Source organism: Spermophilus citellus (assembly GCF_964194105.1).
Source record: "Spermophilus citellus genome assembly, chromosome: 7".
Lineage (NCBI taxonomy): Eukaryota > Metazoa > Chordata > Mammalia > Rodentia > Sciuridae > Spermophilus > Spermophilus citellus.
In genome coordinates, this window is record NC_138188.1 from 67,147,971 (window position 1) to 67,174,902 (window position 26,932).

General features: G+C 38.6%; 1 protein-coding gene across 2 annotated transcripts; it reads left to right on the plus strand.

Annotated features, from left to right (window-relative positions):
- Positions 1 to 26,704, plus strand: TMEM212 (transmembrane protein 212; the record flags this gene model as incomplete). 2 transcript variants are annotated; one of them, XM_081302052.1, is made up of 4 exons in its annotated part: positions 1 to 159; positions 10,970 to 11,029; positions 12,622 to 12,945; positions 26,684 to 26,704. In XM_081302052.1, the coding sequence occupies 4 exons, from the start codon at positions 1 to 3 to the stop codon at positions 26,702 to 26,704; spliced, it is 564 nt and encodes a 187-aa protein (XP_081158178.1). The 2 variants fall into 2 exon arrangements, with proteins under 2 accessions (XP_081158178.1, XP_081158177.1); XM_081302051.1 differs by lacking the exon at positions 26,684 to 26,704 and having other exon boundaries at positions 12,622 to 12,981.
- Positions 26,705 to 26,932: the final 228 nt, after the last annotated feature.

Consider the following 26,932-nt stretch of genomic DNA (forward strand, 5'->3'; position numbering starts at 1 on the left):
ATGAAGGCCCTGTATCAGGCTGCTGGTCGGATTCTCGTTACTCTGGGGAGTCTCAGCGTATTCTCTGGAGTTATTGCTTTTTTCCCTGTTTTTTCTCACAAGCTCTGGTTCACTGGATGGAGTGTCCATATTGCTTGTCCCATCTGGAATGGAGCTTTGGTAGGATCATATTTTATTAAGTATTTTGAGAGAATAAAGGGAGATGGAGGGAGAGGGGAAACAGAATAATGTGTCCTTTAACATTTTCCGGACAATACAAAGAAGTCAAAATTCTGCAGAAAACCAGAATTCACCTTAGTACGTGGATTTATATTAGTTTAATATATATTATATACCAGAAACTCTTGTTTAAATTTTTTATGTCCTTGATGAACACAAATACCTTTATTTTATTGATTTATTTTTATGTGGTGCTGAGGATTGAACCCGTGCCTCAAGCATGCTAGGTAGGCAAGCACTCTGCCATTGAGCTACAAGCCCAGACCTTAGTTACATTTTAAGTATTGGGATTTTGTTTATATTGTTTTAATATGTATGCATGTTTATCGTGTGAATTATAATGAAACGTTTAAGAAACTTAAAATTTTTATTTTAATCTTCTTACTTTGTTATTCTGAGAAAATAGAACTCATCCTTTTGAAATTCAATTTACAGATTTAGAAAAAGGCATAAACCATCATACCATTTAAAAATGTAGAATGAAGTAAAATAATTTTCAAAGTAATATTTCCCTTAGAAATACCAAGGTGAGCCTATATGGCCCTAAAATTTGCAAGCCCAAAAGTTTTGTTCTCCTGCCACTTTCTTTGTACCCAACTGTTTGAACTGAAAATAATTCAAGAAGTGGGGTGTTGGGGGCTGGGGTTGAAGCTCAGTGGTAGAGTACTAATCTAGCACACACGAGGCACTGGCTTTGATCTTCAGTACCACATAATAAATAAATAAATAACAAACTAACAAATAAATAAAATGTATTGTGTCCATCTACAATTAAATTTTTTTTTTGAACAATAAGGCAATGGGGTGTTGGACTTCACTGACTTCACAATTTGCTAGGAAAGTATGCATGCACCTAGTCAAGTGACTGCACTAAGTAGATGCTTATTTAGTAATCTCACAGATAAGCAACTGGCTTACCTCAGCTCCCTGATCCAACAAAACAAGTACAACTGTCCTTGGGAGGAAAGGACTTCCCCGGCAGCATGACTTAACAGGAGTGATGGGGGTCCCTGCCTAGTTTCTCTCCTTATTTCCCATGAGATATTTTCTCATTATCAAATATTCTTATCTTCCACCAGTTATTGGAGAATTCCATTCTGAAGTTTTTTGATCTTAAAGAAACTTCTATTAAAATATAGCTACTCTTGGGTGGGCTAACATCTTAAATCTTTAAACAATTGACTGGGATGCTATCTAAAAGCATAACCCCTGGAAACATAATATTTAACTTATTTATGAAATAAGTATTTATTGAAGAACTATAGCATTTGGGGGGAATCATCGGAAGATCCATCCAAGTCTTGGTCTTAAGTAGGAATTCTGCCTTTAATAATGTGTGGACACAGGAAGCAGGGTGGGTGGGAGGGAAACTGAACCTTGGGTGGTGTTTTCTTTCTTCTTTTCTTTTTAAATACATTCTTTTACATATACTTCCCCCATCTAGACCTTCCCTTCCTTTTCCCAGCACCTACCTCAAACCACACTTTCATTCAAAGAAATGTTTATTGAACTAAATACAGCATTGGCAATTACATTTATTCAAGCGGCAATTTTTTGTTGTTGTTGTTGAATAAGAAAAATATTTCACATCAGACCCTGGAATATACATAAAGAGACTTACATCTTTCTTTCTAGATGAATATCGATTTACTCATATCAATATGTGTAACAAAACTTTCACAAGATAATACTGGGTTATTATGTGAAATGTATGCTGGTAATTTTTATTCCACTTAACTATTTTATTTTATATTTCTTCCCCTTTTTTGGGGGGGGGTGGCCCTAGGGATTGAACCCAGGGGCACTATACCACAGAGTACATTCCCAGACCTTTTTATATTTTCATTTTGAGACAGGGTCTCCCTAATTTGCCCAGTCTGGCATCAAACTTGTATCCTCCTGCCTCAGCCTCCCAAGCTGCTGGAATTATAGGTGTGCACTACCACACTCAGCTCCACTGAATTATTTTAGAATGCCCATCAGACAGCTGATCCCCAAAGTTTAACAAAACCATGAATGTAGTCCAACCCTCCATCCTTTTCTTTTTGGTCTTTGCCTATCCCTGAAGGGTGTCAATAAATTCAACAAATATTGGTAGATTCTGATTAAGGTTATAAATACTTAATGTAGACTTGTTCTAAGCCAAACATCTATTTTACCAATAGGCCCAGGGAAATGACAGTGTCTCCTCCAGCAGGCAGCTAGTTGGTGGCTGTTTGATTTCAGGGGCAGCAGCATGGAGAGGTACAGTGAGAGACATAGGATTTGGGGAGGTGGACCTGTGTTCAAGTTCTGACTTAATGTTGGTACGTGATCAAACACAGAACCCTCTGTCAGTCACTTCCTCCTTGCCTTGACCTACAATAAGGAGAATTTCATAGGTGAGAGGAAGGCATGTGGGAAACTGTCTAAACCTAAGCTGTTCCATGAGAACAAACACAAATTGAACAGATTGTGTCATGGAGAGCTTTGCCAATTTTAAAGCTCTACTCAAATGCTAGTTAATACTCTGCCTTTCATTTGTACCCTGCTCTCTGTCCAAACTCTTTGTTATTAATCCCTTGCCACCCGCCTCACTGTCCTGTTCTGTTTCCTGATGACCTCCTAAGTCCCCCACCCTTACCTCCTGGACCTCATCACACATCACTCTTTTTTTCCTCCTCCTCCTCTTTCTTCCTCCTCCTCCTCCTTCTTCTTCTATCTCTCTCTCTATCTCTTTCTCTCTTTGTGGAGCTGGGAATTGAACCCAGGGGTGCTCTGTCACTGAACTACAATCCCAGCCCTTTTTAATTTTTGTTTTGTGTTAGAGTCTCACTAAATTGCCAAGAATTTGGAATCTTCCTGCTTCAGCCTCCAGGATATAGCTGGGATTACTGGTGCACCACTGTACTTTGCTTATTTTTTGATAAATGAATATTATACAAGGACAGGGATATAGTGGGCTGGGGATATAGCTCAGTTGGTAGAGTGCTTGCCTCACATACACAAGGCCTTGGGTTCAACCTCCAGCACCACAAAAACAATACACACACACACACACACACACACACACACACACACACACACAATCCTATTTTGTTTACTGCTCTATCTCTATCCAGAGTCACATACTGGGTTTTCAATAAATATTATTTAATGAATACTGTTGAATTAAGTGCACGAATCTATGCCCTCCCTTCTGGTGGTACAGAATATCTTACACAGTCGAACTCTGACTAGGTTGCAAGGACTGAAGGTCAAGCTGGTATTTATAATAAAACAGGAAAAAAAGATCTTTGTGAGAAGGAACACAATGAGAATGCTCACTCTTCCAATGATGTCTAAATCTGGAACAAGGAGATTTTTTGCCCCCCTTCTGAGTTTCCTATGGAGCCACAGTTCTATCTGATCGGGGTCAACTTCAAAAGTTCTCCACCTCATTCCACAACTTCCCTTACCAGTCACTTCATTTGCCTCCAAATATGTCTTCCTCGGGAGAAAAGATAACTTGTACAATTCAATCATATCAACATTTCCTTTTGCAAATGACTCCATATTTCTTTTGAAACTGTAAGATAGATTTTGCATGCGATACAGTACCTGTATTTGTTCAACACTTTTTAGTCAAGACTTTCTAAGTACTCCAAAAATATGAGGCTTCAGACTCTAACTCCATTCTGACAGCCCCATGACACGTACTTTTCCCAGAATCTCTGAGCTAGGTTATTTAAAGGCATCAGCAGCTGGTAAGTATGCAGAGAGGAGATCTTAGTGCCTTAAGGACTGAGCCCCACTAATCCTGGAAAATGTGGCTTGCAGATGAAGCTCTGCTGAAGTGACTGAAGTACAGTGAATTTGATCCCACGACCCAGGCCTGGGGAGACCAGCGATTTGGCCCAATGGCAAGTGGCAGCAGTGCACCCAGAACTCCGCTGAGAAACAGGAATTGGGGAGAAAGGTCAGGGCTCCACTTAGTCACGCAGGCCTCGGTTTCCTTAAGGGTTACAGGAGGGCCTTGATTACCCAATAGTTCATGTCTCTTGACAGCTTCAACAATCACAACTCCCAACCCTCGGGTGGTGTCAAAGGAACGCTGGAGCTAGACAGCAGATAAATAAAAACAGTTTTAAAAAGCAATAATATTGAAATAGAGAAAAAGAGACCTCAGTATAGAACTGGGTTCAATCCCAAATACAGTATAAGCAAGTGGGAATATATAGCTCCAAATCAGAGTGGGGATCAGTGGATAGAAAAGAATCGAGAGGAAACTTGGGTGACAAAGGGAATTCTGGCTAAAATGACCTATTGGGATCCTGCTGCAGGTGACCAGACATCTCTGGGGGAAGATGGAGGATTAGGAAGCCAAACAGATTCTGAGTGTGAACAGACATTACAGATACTGAGGCTGGGGGTTTCTTGCCAAACTGATTTGAGTCCTTGTTTAAATAGGATCTTACAAGGAAGGGCACAGGGGCCAAGGAAAAGGTTCAGAAACCTGACTAAAGTTTGCTCGAGTAAAGAATCTTCATCAATTTTCTGCTGAGAGAACCTAAGCTTCTTTTCGGTCAGTGTGGCTGAATAGGAATTAATCATCTTGTCACCAAAACCAATTCTGTCTTCTCTGACTTCTCTTTCACTGTCTTGGAAATGCAGTTTCAAACCCTAGGTGTGATTTTTGACTCAATACTTTTCTCTAAATTAGCCCTTCTCAAACTGTAGAAATCACTGGAGGATCATGTTGAGATGCAGATCCTGATTTAGTAGGTTTGCTTGGGACCTGAGGGTCTGCAAGTCTAAGGAGTTCCGGGGATGCCCCTGTTGCTGGTCCCAGGATGGCACTTGAGCCACAATGCCCTAAACCAGCCCAGGCCCAGGCCCAGTCCAGTTAGCTGTCCTGTGACTTTGATTTTGCCTCTGAGGCACATTCCTATACATTCCTTCTCCGTGCGCACCTTTCCTACCCTTTAATCACTTCCCATCCCTACTCAGAGGTGGTATCCAGATAACTTCAATAGCCAAACTGTGCCAATCTCTCCATTAGTGGATTTATAAATCCAATCTATTGAGGAGCTAACAGCATTTACAACAAATAGAACAGAAGAGAGAATAGTAGAGCATATATCACGTAGAGTAAAGGTTAAGTGCTATTTTTGTTAGATATAAAAAGATTTATAAGTAGGTCATGGTACAAGATATATTACTGTGAGCAGAGTTTTTTAAAAAGAGAGAAAGAAAGCCTGAAGAACCAGGGTCCTGCAGAGACCTCGGAGCCTCACTGCATTCTAACAGGCATGCATGCCCCATCTGGCTCATCTTTCTAAACCTTCCTGGAAGTCAAGCTAGCTCTTTCTTCAACATCTTTTGGCATTGCTTTATTATCCCCAAACAAAATCCAGACACACCAGCCTAACTTTTGAGGCCTCCCTGCCCTGGTGTCACATGATTCTGAATCCAATCTTCTCTTCTTCGCAGGGAGGGAGGTCTGGGCTCCTTACTCCCTGTTCCTTAAGCAGGATGCCACTCCCTCACCTGCCCACGTGCTGATCCCACAGCCAGGACTGGCTGCCCTCCCTCCATCACCTCCAGAGATCATGGGTATCCCTCAAACTCGCCTCACATCCTGCTGTTCTTAGTGCCTTCATCATGGATGAAAGTGGTAACTCATCACCTAGGCTTTTTGGTGTAGAAAGTGCCGTTCCTCTTGCCTAATTTTGTGGATATTCTTATATGTGCCTTATTTTCATACCTGGGCTATAAATGCTAATGAAAGTTGCAATTATGATTTATGCAAATATGATTTGGTGGTCTTCCTCATCTGATTTAGCCTCCCTGTATTTCATTTGAGAAGTGGAAAGAATGTCTCTGATAGGGTCATTATGAAGATTAAGCAAATTAACACATGTCAAGTTGTTTAGCATAGTGTCTGCTATATATTAAGCACTCCGTAAATGTTAGCAGTTATTATCATTATTTTATCTGCTTTGGGCCCATCTTATCCCTTGTTTATAGTAGACCCACAATAGATGCTTAGGCAAAAATTACCCCATATAAATATGATGGTTTTAAAAGTTTCTATTTTTGTTTTGACTGTTCCCAGCTTCCTTCAATTCATCTGCTTCTGGGAACTGCATCCTTTACTTAAGCAATTTAAAGATTTAGTGGGAGGACTCACAATTACCATGCAATCAAAATGTTAGCAGCAATTGTTGTGAAACCCAAGTTGGTGGAAGTGCCCAGAAAGTAAGCCAATAGCTATCAAGAATAGCTGAGGGTTATTTGTTATCTTATTGTCTAATTTTTTGAGTTCTTTGTATACTCTGGATATTAGGGCTCTATCTGAGGTGTGAGGAGTAAAAATTTGTTCCCAGGATGTAGGCTCCCTATTTACCTCTCTTATTGTTTCTCTTGCTGAGAAAAAACTTTTAAGTTTAATTAAGTCCCATTTGTTGATTCTTGTTATTAACTCTTGTGCTATGGGTGTCCTATTAAGGAATTTGGAGCCCGACCCCACAATATGTAGATCGGAGCCAACTTTTTCTTCTATCAGACGCAGAGTCTCTGATTTGATATCAAGCTCCTTGATCCATTTTGAGTTAACTTTTGTGCATGGCGAGAGAAAGGGATTCAATTTCATTTTGTTGCATATGGATTTCCAGTTTTCCCAACACCATTTGTTGAAGATGCTATCCTTCCTCCATTGCATGCTTTTAGTCCTTTTATCAAATATAAGATAGTTGTAACTTTGTGGATTAGTCTCTGTGTCCTCTATTCTATACCATTGGTCCACCCGCCTGTTTTGGTACCAGTACCATGCTGTTTTTGTCACTATAGCTCTGTAATATAGTTTGAAATCTGGTATCGCTATACCGCCTGATTCACACTTCCTGTTTAGAATTGCTTTTGCTATTCTGGGTCTTTTATTTTTCCATATGAATTTCATGATTGCTTTATCTATTTCTACAAGAAATGCTGTTGGGATTTTGATTGGCATTGCATTAAACCTATAGAGAACTTTTGGTAATGTCGCCATTTTGATGATGTTAGTTCTGCCTATCCATGAACAGGGTACATTTTTCCATCTTCTAAGGTCTTCTTCTACTTCTCTCTTTAGGGTTCTGTAGTTTTCATTGTATAAATCTTTCACCTCTTTTGTTAGGTTGATTCCCAAGTATTTTATTTTTTTTTGAGGATATTGTGAATGGAGTGTTTTTCCTCATTTCCGTTTCAGAAGTTTTGTCGCTGATATACAGAAATGCCTTTGATTTATGCGTGTTGATTTTATATCCTGCCACTTTGCTGAATTCATTTATTAGTTCTAATAGTTTCTTTGTAGACCCTTTTGGGTCTTCTAGGTATAGAATCATGTCATCTGCAAATAGTGATAATTTAAGTTCTTCTTTTCCTATTTTTATGCCTTTAATTTCTTTCGTCTGTCTAATTGCTCTGGCCAGTGTTCCGAGAACTATATTGAATAGAAGTGGTGATAGAGGGCATCCCTGTCTTGTTCCGGATTTTAGAGGGAATGCCTTCAACTTTTGTCCATTCAGAATGATGCTAGCCTGAGGTTTAGCATAGATGGCTTTTACAATGTCAAGGTAAGTTCCTGTTATCCCTAGACCTGAACAGACACTTCTCAGAGGAGGATATACAATCAATCAACAAGTACATGAAAAAATGCTCACCATCTCTAGCAGTCAGAGAAATGCAAATCAAAACCACCCTAAGATACCATCTCACTCCAGTAAGATTGGCAGCCACTATGAAGTCAAACAACAAGTGCTGGCGAGGATGTGGAGAAAAGGGTACACTTGTACATTGCTGGTGGGACTGCAAATTGGTGCGGCCAATTTGGAAAGCAGTTTGGAGATTCCTGGGAAAGCTGGGAATGGAACCATCATTTGACCCTGCTATTGCCCTTCTCGGACTATTCCCTGAAGACCTTAAAAGAGCATGCTACAGGGATACTGCCACATCAATGTTCATAGCAGCACAATTCACAATAGCTAGACTGTGGAACCAACCCAGATGCCCTTCAATAGATGAATGGATAAAAAAATGTGGCATCTATACACAATGGAGTACTATGCAGCAATAAAAAATGACAAAATCATAGAATTTGCAGGGAAATGGATGGCACTAGAGCAGATTATGCTTAGTGAAGCTAGCCAATCCCTAAAAAACAAATACCAAATGTCTTCTTTGATATAATGAGAGCAACTATGAACAGAGCAGGGAGGAAGAGCAGGAAGAAAAGATTAACATTAAATAGAGACATGAGATGGGAGGGAAAGGGAGAGAAAAGGAATATTGCATGGAAATGAAGGGAGACCCTCATTGCTATACAAAATTACATATAAGAGGTTGTGAGGGGACTGGGAAAATAAACAAGGAGAGAAATGAATTACAGTAGATGGGGTAGAGAGAGAAGATGGGAGGGGAGGGGAGGGGGGATAGTAGGGGATAGGAAAGGTAGCAGAATACAACAATTACTAATAGGGCATTATGTAAAATTGTGGATGTGTAACCGACGTGATTCTGCAATCTGCATTTGGGGTAAAATTGGGGGTTCATAACCCACTTCAATCTAATGTATGAAATATGATATGTCAAGAGCTTTGTAATGTTGTGAACAACCAATAAAAAAAAATTTAAAAAAAAAGAATAGCTGAGGGAGGAGGGTGCTTTTCTGCTCCTTGCTGTTCACCCCCTCCACTTTGTCTTTCCCCACAGCTGCACTGCGATTTTTGACCTCCCAGACACCTTCTCTCTCACCTCTCCCTGGACTTGTCTTGCCTACTGTCAAATCTCTTCCTTTTTCTTTCAATTTCCTCCATCCCTATCTAAAAAGAAAATTTGCATGAAAGAAGTGGAAGAAAGAAAAGGGGACAACCTTAACTCCTGTCACAGGGGGGAAATACCCTGCCCGGATCCCCCATCCCTGGAAAGGGGAGTCAGAGATGATGGGCGTACTCAGCCCTTGAGTCACCATCCCATCCACCATGTCATCCGCAGGGTGGATTTAACAAGAGACTGAACTGCATTTATACTCAACCGACTCTGTGAAAGATCTTTTTCAAAGTTTTGTGTAAAAAAAGCAAAATTCAAGCTGGCAGCTACAACAGAAGTCACAGACAATTGCACCTCTGCAGCATTTTTCTACGTTTGAAGGGAAAAAAAACAGCTCATGCTAAAGTAGTTAAGGCAACCTGGAATCTAAGCATCTGATAATGTCAGTTATCTTCTCCTAGTTAAGCCAGCAGAGGGGGGTGAGGCTGTCTCCTTTGCTTTCATCTTGCTTCCACATTTCTCTCTCTGATTAATGACATTGGAGTGATGTGTCAATTGAGGGCCAGGCCTCTGAAAGCCTAGCCTAGCCTAGCCCCAGGCTTGCCCCAGGGCATCAGTTACAATTGCTCTTATTAATTCTCAGGTTTTGTACTATTTATTCGGGCTCAATCTCCATAGGGTCCCTTGGAAACTCCTTGCAGAATCAAGCCAGGAAGCTCTTCTGACTACAGATGGTTCTGTTTTTATCCATGGAGTTTTATGATATGGCCATGCCAAGTCTGGAATTTCAGGCCCAACTAATGAGAGGTTTTGTGAGAGTGAATGTGTATTTGTGTGCATGTGTGTATGTGTTGCGCTCTCTCAAATCTCTAAATCCAACATTCAAAATACAATATGCCAGAAAAATGAAAAGCTAAATCTCCAAACCGTAAATATGCCAAAGCTCGAACTACAAACCCTGCACACCACAGAGTCATATTGGTAAAAATTCTGATTTCCCCCCTTGAACTTGCCAGTTCTATATGTACTGTTGTGTTTATCTCTCTATTCAAAACCAAAATTTTCCTATTTTTAGATCTTTCCACTTTTAATATCTTATTTTAAGCACGCCTCTTCCTGGTTTTCTCTCTTGACCTCAAAACATTCCTTGGTCAAGCCCAGAATGATTTATATGGATTGGGAATAAGCAATTTGTAATCTCAATAACCACAAAAGTCTCCTGCATCAGACCTGGTGCTGAATCAAAGATGAGCTCAGAGATTTTTTTTTTTTTCGTTATCTATTGCTCAACTCTGGTGGCAACATTCCCTCCTTTGTTAACCATTTCCATTCTGTGTGTTGGGCCTTTCTCCCTCAGTGGTGACTAGAAAGAAAAACTCTCTTTTGAAAAGCTGGACACAACTGCACCCAGAACAATAAATGCCACATCACACATTCATTCCAGTGATAATCTTTGTTGTTGGAGAAACAGAGATCGTTTATTTGTAGCCCATCAGCAGGCCCAGGCCTCGGAATCTCAGGGGAAAAAAAGCAAGTAGCTAAAGAGAAATGTCACTGCTGGGAGGGATCTTAGGGCTCTGTGACAGGTCTCCATTCTGGTCCTTCCCATTTGCAATTTTAGCAATTTGTGAGAAAGGTGAAAAAGAGCCACTTATTCAAAATAAAACATTCGTCCAGGGGTATAAAACCAAGCTTGTATTACGGTGACACGGTATCTGAGATTTTCACTGGGATGGCCAAGGCAAGACCAAGAATGTAAAAGTGAGCTGGTGTGAATCAGGGATTTCTGACATTAATGGCTTATTTTCTTCATTGTCATCACAGTTTCTTCTTCAGAGGAAGAGGAGATCAGAGCCATAAATCCATTTAGCCATTTGCTCTTCCTTCTGGTTTGTGATAAAGTCGTCAAACTGTGAGACAGATTGAACTCTTTCCAGAGGTACCTTCTATTGTGGATGTTACTTTTCCAATTTTCTTTTCACAGGCCATCACAGCTGGTGTGCTTGTACTGTCGGCTTACAAAGAGTGGACCCACAGACACCTGGTAAACACAGAGACGTTAAGTAGGACAGCAGAGTGGCTTTGAAGGTCAAGCACCACTCATTTAGGATGGCACACAGAGAATGATTTCCACTTATCAAGGAATTTGATCTAATTGTGACCGTACTATGATGGATTTCAGCAATAACCTTTAAGCTTTAAATTAATATTTTTTATCTGATTTCTACTCCAAACCATTTCTACCATGCCTTGTAGTAATTACTGTCTTTGGGGAGGACAGAGTCAATGGATATTAGAGCTCCTGAATTTAATTTTGAGAGAACAGAGCTACAGGCTCTTCTGCTTTTAATAATTTTTAATTTGTCTTTCTTTCTTTCTTCCTTTTTTTCTTTCTTTCTTTCTTTCTTTCTTTTAATTTTCTTTCTGATGCTGGGGATTGAATTTAGAGTCACTCCCATGCTAGGCAAATGCTCTACCACCAAGCCATACCCTCTGCCCTAAAGTAATGTTCTTTTTAGTGTCAGCTCCTGAATTGGAGGTCTTCTTCTCATCTCTCTGTTACTTTTCTGGAAAAGGATGAAAAAAATCCATATCTTGCATTTCAACAGTATAGAGCCAGGTAATCCCAGTGCGTAGAAAGTCTACCGTAACCAATGATAGACTTTATTCCCATGGTTAAGCCTGTGCTTCTCAATCATTAATGTATGTGTGAATCAACAAGAGATCTGGCTAGAGTGCAGACTGTGATTCCACAGATCTGGGTGAAGGTTGAGAGTCTTACTTTTCTGACAGGCTCAGGGAGATGTCAATGCTGTGGGATAGCGGATCACACCCCAAGTAGCAAGAGAAGTTCCTAGAGAAGGTATTCTATTTTCTATTCTATTTTAGAATTTTATTTCTATCTCTATTCTATTCTCTCATCTTGGATTATCCCATCAGAGACTGGTTCTATTTTTTTTTTTTTGAACTGGGGATTGAACCCAGGGGTGCTTAACCACTAAGCCATACCCCAGGCCTTTTCATATTTTTATTTTGAGACAGAGCCTTCCTAAATTGCTGAGGAAGGCTTTGAACTCACCATCCTCTTGCCTCAATCTCCAGAGCAGCTGGGATTACAGGCATGTGCTACCACACCCAGCTACCAGGTTCTCTGTGCATATGTGAGATAAACAACTGTTTATTGAATTGAATTGATTTCATTTTTGCCCCAGTTGGCTGACATGTTTCTCTCCCAAAGTGTGGATTGGAGGCAAGAATGTGAGAGCCTACAAAGAAAGTTGAAATCAGATGTGATAGCACATACCTGTAATCCCAACTACTGGGGAGGTTGAAACAGAAGGATCACAAGTTCAAGGCCAGCATCAACAACTTAGGGAGGCCCTGTCTCAAGATAAAATATATTTTAGAAAAAGGGCCAAGTACAGTGCTCCTAGGTTCAATCCTCACTATCAAAGGGAAAAAAATAAATGATAAATAAATAAATAAGCAAATAAATAAAACAAAAAAAGATTGTGACCCAAGGTTCCCTCCTTTTCCAGTAGGAGAGATTGACACCTGGCAACTCCTTCACAGTGCTTAAAAGTTTTTGAAATAGCTCATCCTCACATTAACACTTTGTCTCTGTTCTATTTTCAGTGGGAAGCTAGCTTCACTTTTGTGATTCTGAGCATTATGGGATGTCCACTTCATTTTGCAATAGCCTTGGAATCTGCTCTCCTTGGTCCATATTGCTTCTATTCATTTTCAGGGATCGCGGGGACCAATTATCTTGGTTATGCCATTGCCTTTCCTTTTCCATATGCGAAATTCCCATCGGTTTGCTTGGACCCCCTTCACTATGAAGAGTACCACCTGACGCTTCAAGTCCTTGACTTGTGTCTGAGCTTTGCCCTGCTCTGTGCGTCTCTGACAGTGTTCATCAAACTTTCTGCAAGACTAATCCAGCATGGACACATAAATGTAAGTTTCAGCAAAGGGGAACCTGGTTCTTATTGAGTCCTGAATGGTAAAACAGAAGGTCTGGTATAGAAATACTAAATCTCTCCTTTGCCAGCATTTCCTGTAAAACCATGTTACCCAGTGTCTGGCACATGATAGGTGCTCAATAATTATTTTTGAGTGAACAAATGGAAATACATTGATGTAATACTAAAAGCACAGCTATAGGTAGTACTACCCAATTTTTGTCTCAATTGATATTAAATTTTTTTTCTAAAAACAAGATATGGCTGCATACTTTACCACTTTTATTTTACATAGTACTGAAAATTCTAGCCAGAGCAATTAGGCAAGAAAAAGAAAAAGACGTCCAATCAGAAAAAAAAAAATCTAAATTGTCTGTTTGAAGATGACATGATCTTATGTGTAGAAAACACTAAAGACTCCAGCAAAAAACTGTTAGAGCTAATAAACAAACAGAGTGTACATGCAGAATACAAAATCAACATACAAAAATCAGTTGCTTTAAAGACTAGGTATGGATCCACCATACGACCCAGCTATACCACTCCTCAGCATTTATCTTAAAGAATTAAAATCATCTTTCTATAGTGATTCATGCATACGCATGTTTATAGCAGCACAATTTACAATAGACAAACTATGGAACCAACATACAAGGGTCCATCAACATGTAAATGGATAAAGAAAATGTGGCATATATACACATATATACACTGGACACCCACAGGCAACAGAATACACAAAGGAATTTTATTCAGCCATAAAGAAAAACAAAATTGTATCATTTGCAGGAAAATGAATGGAACTTGAGGCCATTAAGTTAAGCAAAATAAGCCAAAGTCAGAAGATCAAGGTTTGAAGGTTTTCTTTCATATGAGGAAAAAGAAAAAAAAAAGGGGGTATGTGATGGGAAAAAGAGGGTGATGGCCTGAGAAGCAAAGGAGATCAGTAGACTAGGACAAGGGGACCCTCAGGTGGGAAGAAGGAGGGAAGAAGTACTGGGAAGGGTATTGGCCAACTTATATTGTTACATTGTTTCTTATACTAATATGTAACAACAAATCCCACCATTATATATAACTATAATCACCAATGAAAAAGGAAAAAAAATCAGTTGCTGTATTTTTTGGTGGTGCTAAGGATTGAAACCCAATGTCTTGGTCATGCTAGTCAAGTACTCTACCACCGAGCCCAAATTACATTTTTATACTCTGACAGTAAGCAATCCAAAAAGAAAAAGAAAACAACCCCATTTATGATAGCATCAATAAGAATAAAGGATGGAAAAGATGTGTATACTGAAAAATATAAAACACTGGTGGAAGACATTGAAGACACAAATGGAAAGATATTTCATGTTGCTGGAATAGAGGAATTAATATTGTTAAAATGTTCATTCTGCTCAAAGCAATCTCTAGATTCAGTGTGATCCCCATCAAAATTGCAATGGCATTTTTCACAAAAATAGAAAAAAGCAACCTTAAAACTCACATGGATCCACAAAAGACCATGAAGAGCTAAAGTAATGAGAAAGAACAAAGTTGGAAGCATCACACTTCTGATTGTGAACTATATTACAAAATTACAGGAATTGAAACGCTGTGGTCCTGGCAAAACCCAGACAACAGACCAATGAAACAGAATAGAGAGCCAAGGAATAAACAACTGGTCAAGTACTATTTGATAAGAGTGCCAGAAATACACATGGGAAAGTGTAGTCTCTTCATTAAATGGTGTTGAGAAAACTGGACACCCACAGGCAACAGAATGAAATTGAGCCCTTATCTTACAATATGCATAAAAATTAACTTGAAATGGAATAAAGACATACATGTAAGACCAGAAGCTACAAAATTATTAGAAGAAAACACAGAGGAAAAGCTCTTTGATATCATCAGCCTAAGTAATGATTCTTCCAATAACTACACTAAAAGAGCCACCAACAAAAGCAAAGCTAAACAAATGAGATTATATCAAACTGAAATGCTATAATGAACCTATAAAAAAAGGAAAAAATACTTGCTTTCTTTTTTTGGTGGTGCTAAAGATTGAAAATCAAAGTCTTGGTCATACTAGACAGGGGTTCTACCACTGAGCACTTGAAAGAAACAATCAACAAAATGAACAGGCCTGTAGAATGGGAGAAGATGTTTGCAAGCCATATATCTGATAAGGAGGTAATATCCAAAACATGTAAGGAACTCATTCAACTTAATAGCAACGAAACCAAACAAACAAAAAGATGACCATATGGTCCAGCAATCCCACTTCTGGGTATGTATTTGAAGGAAATAAAAGCATATCTTGAAGAGATATCTGCATTCCAATGTTCATTGCAGCATTGTTCGTATTAGTCAAGACATGGAAACAACCAATATGAATGGATAAAGAAAATGTGTATATATGCAGAGATGTATATATGCAGAGAAATACTAGTCAGCCTTAAAAAAGAAGGGAATTCTGCCATTTACAACAACATGGATGAAACTTGATCCATGGTAAGTGAATTAAATCAGGCAGAGAAAGACAAATACCATATGACTTCACTTATGTGTGGAATCTGAAAGAATCAAACTTGAAGAAACAGAGTAGTATAATGATTGCTAGGGGCTGGGCGTTGGGGGAATGGAGATATTTTGGTCAGCCTAAAACTTTCAGTGATAAGATGAATAAGTAGAGGAGCTAATGTCCAATGTTATGACTATTGCTAACAACCCTGCATTGTATACATGAAATTTGCTGAGAGTAAACCTTAATTCTTAACACACACACACACACACACACACACACACACACACACACTGATCATGTGTGTTGATAGCTAACTTGATTGTGGTAAATATTTCAAATCATCATGTTGTATACCTTAAATTATTACAATAAAACGTTACTTGTCATTTATATCTCAAGAAACTGGGAAAAAAACTGAAGTAAAGCACATTGAACTTTTTATAAGTAATGAATATGCATCCCCTTATCTTTCCTAAGTTTGAGGGTCATAAGAAAAAAAAAAAACTTCCCTGGGAAAAACATAGGTTAAGATAAACTAACCTTGAATTTGAAACTTAAACTTTTACACAATGCTTTGCCATGTTATTTTGCAGTTTATCATATGGAATTCAGGTCAATAGTTTGCTTTACTTTATATAATTAAATTTTACACTATAAAATTTCTGATAGAGGGCTGGGGATATGGATCCCTAAAAGAGCATTTGCCTGAAATGTATGAAGCCCTGGTGTTCAATTCCCAGCACCTTACAGACACAAATACTAAGAACTTTTTGTGGAAATCAATTATAATAATATCCTTAATGTTTTGTAATAATAGTCAAATACAGGTACCTTAATTTAGCTTCTATTCCATGAACTCCAAAATGTATATATACTCTGTGGCTAGACAATGCAGAATTTCTTCAAGCAATTCTGTACTTGTACTTGTACCCCAACAGAGAGGTTTATGTACCCCAACATCAGTTTATCTTTCTTTTTCCAGGAGTGCTAATAACAATACTAATGGTATGGTAATAACAAAGTGATTATTCTGTGTCAGTATAACTTCCCATTTTATAGGTAATACACTGAGGCTAAAGAGATAATATAACTTGCCCCAAGTCCCACAGCTAATGAGTAATAGGGGCAGATTCAGAACCCAGAGACACTTCCCCTGATCAGGCCAGGCTCATCCTGGTCCTTCTTGACACCGGCCCTGCAGCCTCTTCCCTTTTGCTGGCTCTGGCGCCTAGGAAAACTGAAGCAGCATCTCTGGTGGATGAGCACAAGTGACTTCAGATTCTGAATTCTTAGGACTGTTATGGATGTTGATCCAATGTGGGCTGAACAGTTTCCTTTAGAAAGAGATATTTCCCATTGCGAACTCCTGTGCTGGCTTTGTGATTCAGATCAGTATCATATTAGCACAAAGTGAATTGGGGCAATGTTAGCCAGTGTTTTTCCAGGTCGATCCTATCCACTCCAGCCAGCAAAGCTGGAATATAAGAACTTGGCACTCTTGATACCTTTTGTGGTCAATCCTGTCCTCTTCAACTTCTACTTAAGTCTGCAAAGGAAATCCTGTGCATTCTTAGGCAGAGCTGATTACCTGCCAAGAATTGAGGCAAGCAAGCCAAAATCGCCTCCCCCACTGTACTTCCAGGGAATATGGAAGTTTAGTATTTGAGATTTGCCCCCTATGGTGAACACCTCACACTTTCTAGAACACTTTGCTAAAAGGAATGTATGCCTAGGAGAACCATACATTGAAGTGTTGGCTGTCATAACTCCCCAATATGGGATAGTTTACTAGATATCTAGCTGTCACCTTATGCATGACACTCACAATACCTATGCTTAACATGGGTTGGTGGCAGGGAGAAAGAAGGAAAAAAAATATAGAAAGCCTGGTAAATAGGTCCAGATATTGAAAAATAAGGCTAGTTGAAGTGATTGGGAAGAGAGAAGAGGAACAGAAGAGAGATGAGGTAAATTTTTCTAACTTGGAAATTTTGCCTCTGCAAATATTGCTTAGGACTACTTGGTGTATGACTTCTCAGCCAGATATAGGGCTCAACACAACTAGAATGCTTTCTCAAAGTAGACTAATGACATCAAAATCACCCATGTTCTTGTTCAACCAGATTTCTGGGTCCCACTAGAGCTCTGCTATGTCAGACGTTCTAGGGATGGAAGTACAGAAGGTAGATTTGTTCTTTTTAGTTATACAGGACAATAGAATCCATTTTGACATAATTATTTTTAACACACACTCCAAGAAATTCTGATGGTCATGGAAATGAAAGAATCAGATCATACTTCTTTTTCTTTAAAAGTTATCTTCCTTATGAAGACTCTTTTAGTGTCACTTATAGACAGAGTCTCAGTTTCCCTGGCTGCATAAAATGCAGCACTAATTTGGGCAAAAGTTTTTGATAAATTTAATAAGCAGTGATTCCTTGGTGAGCATTTTTGGATGACTTGACATGGCTTAATCCATAATGGCGGCAGGTCATGTTTCATTAGTGAGGATGAGTGGCTGACATAATAGGACATGATGTTCTATATTAAAAAATACACCCCTGCCTTGAGTCCAAGGGGGATACTCGCAGCCTGAACAAACCTTTGCTACCAGGTAGAAATCTCAGCTATCTTGGGCACAATTTCCAGCAGTGAAATAAGTGTGTTATTTATCAAAATATCAGGAAAAAAAAACACTCCTTTTTAGATTCTACTGGTAATCTTAGTACATATAAGATTCCCCATATACTAAATGTGATAAGCAATATTCTGAAAAATTTCATTAAATTACAATACTGATTCTAAACCATGCTGATGATTCTCCCCCTCACACACACTTCTTCTTCTCTCTCTCTCTTTGTGTGTGTGTGTGTGTGTCTCTCTCTCTGTCTCTCTCTCTCACACACACACTGACAATGCTTTAAATTTTTCATTTTTAGGACTGGGGTGGTAGCTCAGTGGTACAGTTCTTGCCTAGCATGTCCTTGGTTCAATTCCCAACACCACAAAAATAAATAAACAAATAAAATGAAAACTGTTTTTAAAAATTTTATTTTAAGTGTCACTCTGAAAATGAATATCCTTTGATGAAATCATAGCACATATAATAGGAAATTCAAGAGTCACAGGATTTGTAAAAAAAAAAAAAAAGAAAATGTAATAGTTGAAGGAATATTTGAGGAAATGGTATTTTTGTGTTATAATGAATTATAGAGCAGAGTTCATTTTTTAAAAAGATCCATATGTAACAATCAATATTATGATGAAAAATATTCACTTCTAAGAGTTGTTTTTTTTTTTCTTTGTAAGTTCAAAAACATGTCTCCAGAAATGAAACAAGTACCCCCTAAGGAACTGGTACAGCGACTATTTCTTTGCTGCCTTTGCTTTAGTAGAATCAAGGTCATCTTGTTTCAGGTCACACAGCGAAAGGTGTGTCAGTGTTCAGTCAATTGGTACCCAACCCAAACCACAGGGAGAGTGCCTGAAAGAGATAAGAAGGGTTTGATGACTTTGATAAACACAAAGGTGTGTGCCAGCCCTCTGACTGTGAGGGGGCTCCCAGGAAGGAGGGGGGCTGGGAAAAAGACTCAGAGCCACCTGCCAAAGAAGGTCGGTGCAGGATTTTGAAGAGATCTGTGGCTCCAGGACTCAGCACAGGGCCAGACACACACAACACGGAAACAAAAACACAAAGCAAGGCCAGAACTGTCCACATTCTTAGTTCAGTAACCAATAAGGTAATGGGAAAGGAAAGAATGGGGACAGCAGACACACTGAAGCTGTCCCCTGCAGCTACTCTGCTCCTCCTCCATGGAATGAAATGGCTCCTTTTATTTTCCTTTTATCATTCATTGTGTTTTATAGTTTTGTGATTTTTTTTTTAATGAAAAAGGGAAGGAAAACATCTTCCCCTTTTGTCATATGATGCAGTGGCTTTACTTCTTTCAATGAATTGAGAAATGTTCCAAATGTTCCATTCACGTAAAAGATGTAAGGCCTTTAAATGTAGTTTAAAAACATATGTGGGCAAAACACTGATCAGCAGATAACCCTCTAGCTCCAAACAAAAGACAAATTAGCAACAGGCTGGCCCCAAATCTTCCGGTGGACTTCCACTGTATCATTAGCAGTACGTTAAATAGGCTTTGCAACAAATTCATCTCTGATTCTTGTCCTAAAGGTCTGAGGCCTCAGGTGGGGCCATATTAGATCTTTCTTTTGTTTCTTAGAACTAATTCCCCCGGGTGGATCCAAGGAGGACTCATGTGGGATTACAGAACAGAGCAGTAAGAATCCGTCATATTTTTTTTTTCTTGCAAATTCTATTATGTGGTCTCCTCAAATTTGTCATTAAAGAAATCATAATATAGAAAAACAATCCCAAACACAGGGCACTGCTTCTTGTTTCGTCTTTAGTTTCTCTTCAATAGCAGTGATATCAAGCTGGGCCATAGCAATCCTAAGTGCTGCCTTCTGGGTGGCTACTATTCGTCAGTCCCTTTGCCCCTCACAACTCTCCAAAGCTCATTATACCCATTTCACAGATGAAGCCATTGAGATAGCCATGTCGCAAAAATAATTCAGTCCCAGGTCTTGCAGAGTTTGGGGTGTAGGCTCTTGGCTGGTAAGCCTCATCACCTCTCGGGGCATGTGTCATCTGGCTTACCCACCCTGGAAGAACTTACAGAGTCACGTTTCTCTTGATTCTCTTGGACAGTATTTCTCATGCTGCTCATAGAGAAAAATTAACCTTCATGTTTTAGAAATGGAAGCTATTTTTCATATTTTCATTCCACTTAATCAGTGGGACCACACCAAGGGTGATAGCAACTGACTGTGAGAGGAAATGAGGCTGAAGTGTTTATTGTAATGTATTTAATTAAGTTAGATAGAGCGGTGGGTGGGGAGACACTGGTATCCCGAGCACTGTTTTTTGTCAATTTTTACTTTATAATTTATCATGAGCTTCAACTTATTTTCTTCCTGATGTGTAGCCAATTTCATCTTTTAGTATCAGATATCTTAGTAGGCTTATTTTTTCTTGCTTCCTAATCATAATCTAAAATGTTTTTATTAATGAGTAGATTTTGAACAGATAGTAGGTATATTATATTTTTTAAAATAAGGAATGTTTAAAGGCTGGGGTTATGGCTCAGAGGCAGAGTGCTCGCCTAACACATGCAAGGCCCTGGGTTTGATCCTCAGCACCACATAAAAATAAATAAATAAAATAATAAAGGTATTGTGTCCAACTACAACTAAAAAATAAAAATAAAAATATATTTTAAAAAATAAGAAATTTTGAAAAAAGAACAAAGTTCTGTTTTGTTTTGGTGCTAGGGATTGAACCCAGAGGATCAATCACTTTACCACTGAGCCACATCCCCAGCCCTTTTTCTTTTTTATTTTGAGTCAGGGTCTCACTAATTTGCTTACGGCCTCACTAAGTTGCTGAGGCTAGCCTTGAACTTGTGATCCTCCTGCCTCAGCCTCCTGAATTGTGGCATGTACCACTGCACCAGGCCAAATTTTTGTTTTATAAAAGAGCAGAATTATAAGTAAAAAGCAGAAGCCTCTATTTGAAAAAAAAAATGCAAAGGAAAAGGCATGTATAGTGAATGTTTCTGAATGATTATAATAGTGCTATTATGGGAGTACAATACCATTTAGAAGGTAACAATGTTGGCTTGATACTTTAAACTTTATTAATTAAAGAGGGGAATATTTGATGGCTATTACTAGATGCCTGGGTTCACTCCCCATGTGAGACAAGGGAGAAAAATAGAGAAAGTAATTAGGGTTAAAAACAAGGGGGGATGTGAGCATGAGGAATGACACAGGGATGCTCCCCTGCAGATTGGCCTGCGGAGCCCATGGGGACAGCGTGGGCAGGTAGCAGGTCATTTCTGGGGGTGGGGGGGGGGGGCTGGGGCCACCTCACCTCTAAGACACAGCTTAGGCCAGCCAGCCTCCAAGGACCTTTCCAGATCTGTCTTAGTCTGTGAATTTGAAATAAAAATTCATTCCATTTGAAAGCATTAGCATTCAAAGGGGGAAGACTACAGAAGCAGGTGAAAAGGGAGATGTTTAAAGCATGAAATGACTGACTACCTGGCCAAAGCCAGGCTGCTGTGTCTAACTGCGTGACTGTTAGATGCCATGTGTGCTGGAAATGACGCTGATGTGAGGTAGCGTACCATTAAGTGGCAGATTCCCAGACCCCCTGAACCCCTTCAGAGCAATACTTTTCCTTGCCCCATATTCAAGCTGACATATCAAACCACCCAGAATTATCTTGCTGGCTGTCTTTGAAAACAACAACAGCAACTTTCCATTATATTATTGAAAAGTATGGAATTTATTTGCAAATAATATTGTTTTAAAATGTTCTTTTCTCTCTTACATCCTATAATAAACCTAGTATCATAACTGAAAAGGAAAGCTATCAGTTAAAGCCACGAATTACAAAGTGCTGGGCTGTATGTGGTGCCTCTTTGACAAGAGCATCTCTGCTCACTGGAGTATGACTTTTCTCTTGTGGTGTGTCAAGGAGGACAAACCCAAAGCTCTCAAAATAACACCCACTGCTTATACTCACTTCTCAGCATTTGCTGAGCATACATTGTATGCCACATATCATGCATATGGCCTTTAGATAGCCAGTCCCAATGAACCCTCTTCCATCTGCATCTTATTTGACCTCTCTACAGCTTTTGAAGCTGTTAACCATTTTCTTCATAGAATCCCCTTCCACTTTGACTTCCATGTACCATTCTTTGGTTCTCTTCTTTCTCTGTGGCTTCTCCTTTTCAGTCTCCTCTGAGAGCTACTTTTTCTCTATTGACCTCTTAAAGGCTGGTGGCCTCAATTATCACCTTTGAGCTGAAACTTTATGCATCCATATATCTGTGACTGAGTTCCTTTCTCCTGCTCTCACGAGCCTTACATCTGTCTACTTTCTGAACATTTTTGGGCATCCCATAGACATATACAGTACTCCAGATGTTCATGATAAAGCTGATCACCTCTGCCTCAACAACTGCTCCTCTTCCTGCATCTCTAGCTCAGTTACCAAACAGAGACCTCAGGACCAAACAGAGACCTGGAGTCATCCTAGTGTCCCCATGCCTTTGTCAGTCACCAAATCTGACAAATCTGACAACTGCCACTCTGAAGGACCTCTCCACATTGTCCGCCTTCCTTGTACTGACTAATGATTCTGGTTCTTCCCTCCATCTTTTACTCAGATTTTTTGTTCCTCGTCTTGTTGTCTTAAGAAGTATCCTCCAAAAAAAAAAAAAAAAAAAAGGAAAATCCCAAGTGCAAAACTTCTGCAAAAGCAAAAAAAAAAAAAAAAAAAAAAAAAAGAAGAAGAAGAAGAAGAAGAAATGTCCTCCAAGCAGTTTCTAGAATGAACTCTCTCAAGTTCAAATTGTCCCTTCTTACTCTCTGACTTAAACCCTCTCAGTCTTATACTCAGGATGACGCCTAAGCTTCTTCCAATGACATCTAGATGTATACAGCTCCTCTCCTTAGACTGTGAGTTCCTCCAAGACAGGGACTGTCTATGTTACTTCCTCTATATGGCCCTTTTCCTCTCAATCATCTCTGAACAAAGGAGACCACTTTTTCTACTTCTACACTGCATTCTGTGAAGGACCCTCAAGTTGCAATCTTTGTATTTTCTTGATGTATTGCTTCCTGATAGATTCTAAACTTTTCCATGGCAATTCAACTCTGACTGCTCTCTCCTAGCAGAAGACCTGGTATTTAAAATCTATAATATCCTGCTAACTTTGTTAAGAGAGATAATGCTTCTCCATTGATTCTTTTTTAATCTGGCCCTTCAATTTCTCTAAAAAAATTTGAGAACTCAGACGTCTTATAAATAATACAGTTTGGCCTTCTTTATTCATGGTTCCAAATTCCAAGATTCAACCAACCTAAGATCAAAATATTTGGGAAAAAATTGCAAATGTACAATGACATTTTATATCAGGGGCTTGAGTATCCAGATTTTGGTGTCAAAGGAGAGTCCTGGAATCCAACCCCTCATACACCAAGGGACAATATTGAAAACTTCAGAAAAATGTCTAAGCAAGATTTTAAACATTGATAAAGTTTTTCATTGATTCGGCATTACATAACTGAAAGCCAAGGTCTTTGCATTGCACAACTCTCAGGGCCATCAATTTCCTTAAAGTCTTTGTAAATGACACCACAAAACTATGAATGATGGCCCCTAGAGTTAGGCAATATGAGCCTTTCTGGTTGGTCAGGAAGCCTGGGTTTAACACTAACAAGCTGAGCTGTTCACTTCCTCTGTCGGAACCTCCATTTCCTCATCTATAAAACAACATAGACTAGATCATTCTGTGGTTAAAACCCTTTTCATACTAATAACTAATCTCACAAAACCCTTCAGTATTAAAAATGAATAGTATAATAAAGTAATTCACCAGATAATACTAATATTAATGTCATTTTATTAAGTTTAAAGTTGTTTTTAAAGATTGTATTACAAAGGTTAATTTAATATAATCTTTATAATCATCATAATATCATCAGGCAAGTTTTTATTTTTCCCATTTGACAAGTGGCATTCTATTTTATTAACATTAAAACTAGTGCTTAAGAAAGCATAATTTTTGGACAAATTTTATAAAGGACATATATTGTTTTTGTCTAGAGGCCAAAGTAGACTAAAATTTAGAATACATTTGACTATGTGTTATACTCAATCAAACATCAACTGAAACTTCTTATGTAATTTAAAATTTGGTTAAACATTTACATTAGAAATTTTTTTATAAATAAATAAATAGGGGCTGGGCATGATGTTGAATGCCTGTAATCCCAGCTTCTCGGGAGGTTGAGGCAGGAGGATTATGAGTTTGAGGACAGACAGGCAACATAGCAAGACTTTCAAATAACTAAATAAATAGGAGTAGGAGTGAAAATATTGAGTTAATATTTGTGAGCTCTTTTATGCAAATAGCATATAGTTGACATTGCTAGACTTCACTGACAGTGACTGAAAAGTTTAACTATATGTATTCTTTAATATATTTATTTTTTTCTTTTGAACACAGTAATATAGGCTACATCCTGATGCACTGCACGGGAATGTTGAGCAGATGAATGCAACTTAGGGACCTGGCAAAGACAAACTTGAGGCATGTTAGCAAAATTATCATCAGTTGCATGCTCTTGTTCCTGGGATTTCAACAGTAGTGTTCTTTATACCATGTGTTTTCCCAAAGACTATAGTGGTTCTATAAATTAAGTGATGTAAACAATTAAAATTAATTTAAAATAGTCATAGCACAAACCTATGTTTGGATGAGAGATAAGCCAACAACACCCGGCCCCCTTGCCACCAGTCGTTCCCAGATAATTCTATTTAAAAGGGAAAACAAATTATTTTATTGTTAATGTTTTCAGTGGAATCGAATTGGACATCCTAAAGCTTTTAATGATGCAATAGCTTCTTTGTAAATGTCTTTCTGGTCTCCTAGGGGTATGGACACCACTAATGCTGATGAGATGTTCTCAGAGGTCCCTTGCAGAGCAGATGCTCTATGCTCTAGAGAACTGCACTCCGCCCCAGGTCTGTAGGAATCTCTATTCCTACAGACCTGGGGTGGAGTGCAGTTCTGCTTCTCTTACTATTGATTTCATAGGAGTCAGACCAGTAGGAGATGCATGGGTATAAAGGAATGTAATATTTATTGTTGAGACAATTCCAGTAAATTTCATTTTCTGAGTGCCTACTATGTACCAGGTACTATTTGCAGGGCCAGGGGTTGGCAAACTATATAGCCCATGAGCCCAAAGGGTCAACTGCCTCTTTTTATAAGAACCTAAAGCTAAAAATAGTTTTTATATTTTTATATGGTTGGGAAAAAAATTTCATGACACTTGAAAATTATATCATACTCAAATTCCAGTGTCCATAAATAAAGTCCTATTGGACCCTAGCCATGCTCACTTGTTTACATATCGTCTGTGGCTGCTCTCATGCTGCAATGGCAGCAGAGATAGCACAGCCCATAAAACCTAAAATATTTATTATCTGGCCCCTTACAGAAAAATTTTCCCATCCTCTTCTAATCATTTGATGTGCATCCATAAAGAAAAACGGACAAAAATTGTGGTCTACATTCAAGTAGGAGGGACAGAGAATAAATAACAAACCACCTTTTTTAAACTAGTATGTTATTTATAAATACAAATATAAAGACTAGCAAATTTAAAATAAAAAGGTGCCCAAGAAAGGTGAGACTGGGAGTGTGGGGGTCAAAAGAACAGCAGGTTGTGATATTAAGTGTCGTTTTTATGTCTTCCTAGCCATAGCTGGACTCTTGCTTAAACCTATGGCAGGCATATTTCAAGTCTAAAACCAATTTGCATGTCATGGGGAATTTACTATGGTCAGAGAATAAAGAATCTCCAGGAAGGAATAGAGAGAATAAGTAGATTTGAATTTCCATGCCAAGAAGCAGTGGTTTGTTGAAGAAGATCTGTTTTGCCATTATTTATGATACATAGAGAATCCAACACACACTTTTGAAGTGAGACAGTTTGAGGTTTAATTGTCTCCTCGATCACTTACCATCTGAGTAACAAATCAGTATTGAATCTCTCTGAGCTGAAGATTCCTCATGTGCAAAATGGAGCTCATCCCTACCTCGCATGTTGCAAAAAAGAAATTAGATCATTTCTTGGAAGGGTCTGAGACAAGGCACAGCACTTGATAGGTGCTCAAGAAATGTTGACTTTCTTCCCCTCACTTCTAATCAAATTTAAATTCTTGGCTGCCAATTAAAAATTTCAGAAAGTGCCCTTTAACCTTTTGAAAAGCCCCAAGGCAATCCAAACCAGACAAAACAAAAAGCAAATTACCAAAAGCAATGTTCAACAGAGGCTCCCCACAAAACCAATGGCTCTTCCTGCTTTATGCTTATGCCAGATATTTTATTACACATATATTTCTTTTTTATACCTTCCTGACACCCCTTCCACCACTACCACCAATTTTGCTCTCTTTGTTGATTCTTCTTAAATCCTTAAGTGGGACCATGATGCTGTTATTTGAGTCATCCCTCAGTGGGCTCCTGTGACATAAAAAAGGCTAAATTAAATGTCAGAAGTGACACTCTACTTTCTTTGATAAACTATAGAAATAAACACTTCTTTATTTATTTATTTTTCTTCCTAGGGTCAAAAGAATGGACAGTGAATTTGGAGCTGCATGCCTCTAAACTTTGTCTTATTTGTGCTCATTATTTTGAAATACTTACAAAATAATTTTGATCTTTTTAAATACATTTCCTTTATATTTTTATGAAATAAAAATTGAAGCAATTGTAAAGCTTGACCCTTTTAAATCATCAACATTTAAACATTTAGATATGATATAAAATTGAAATTATATCATTGTCTTCATAAAAATGTTAAGATCTACAAT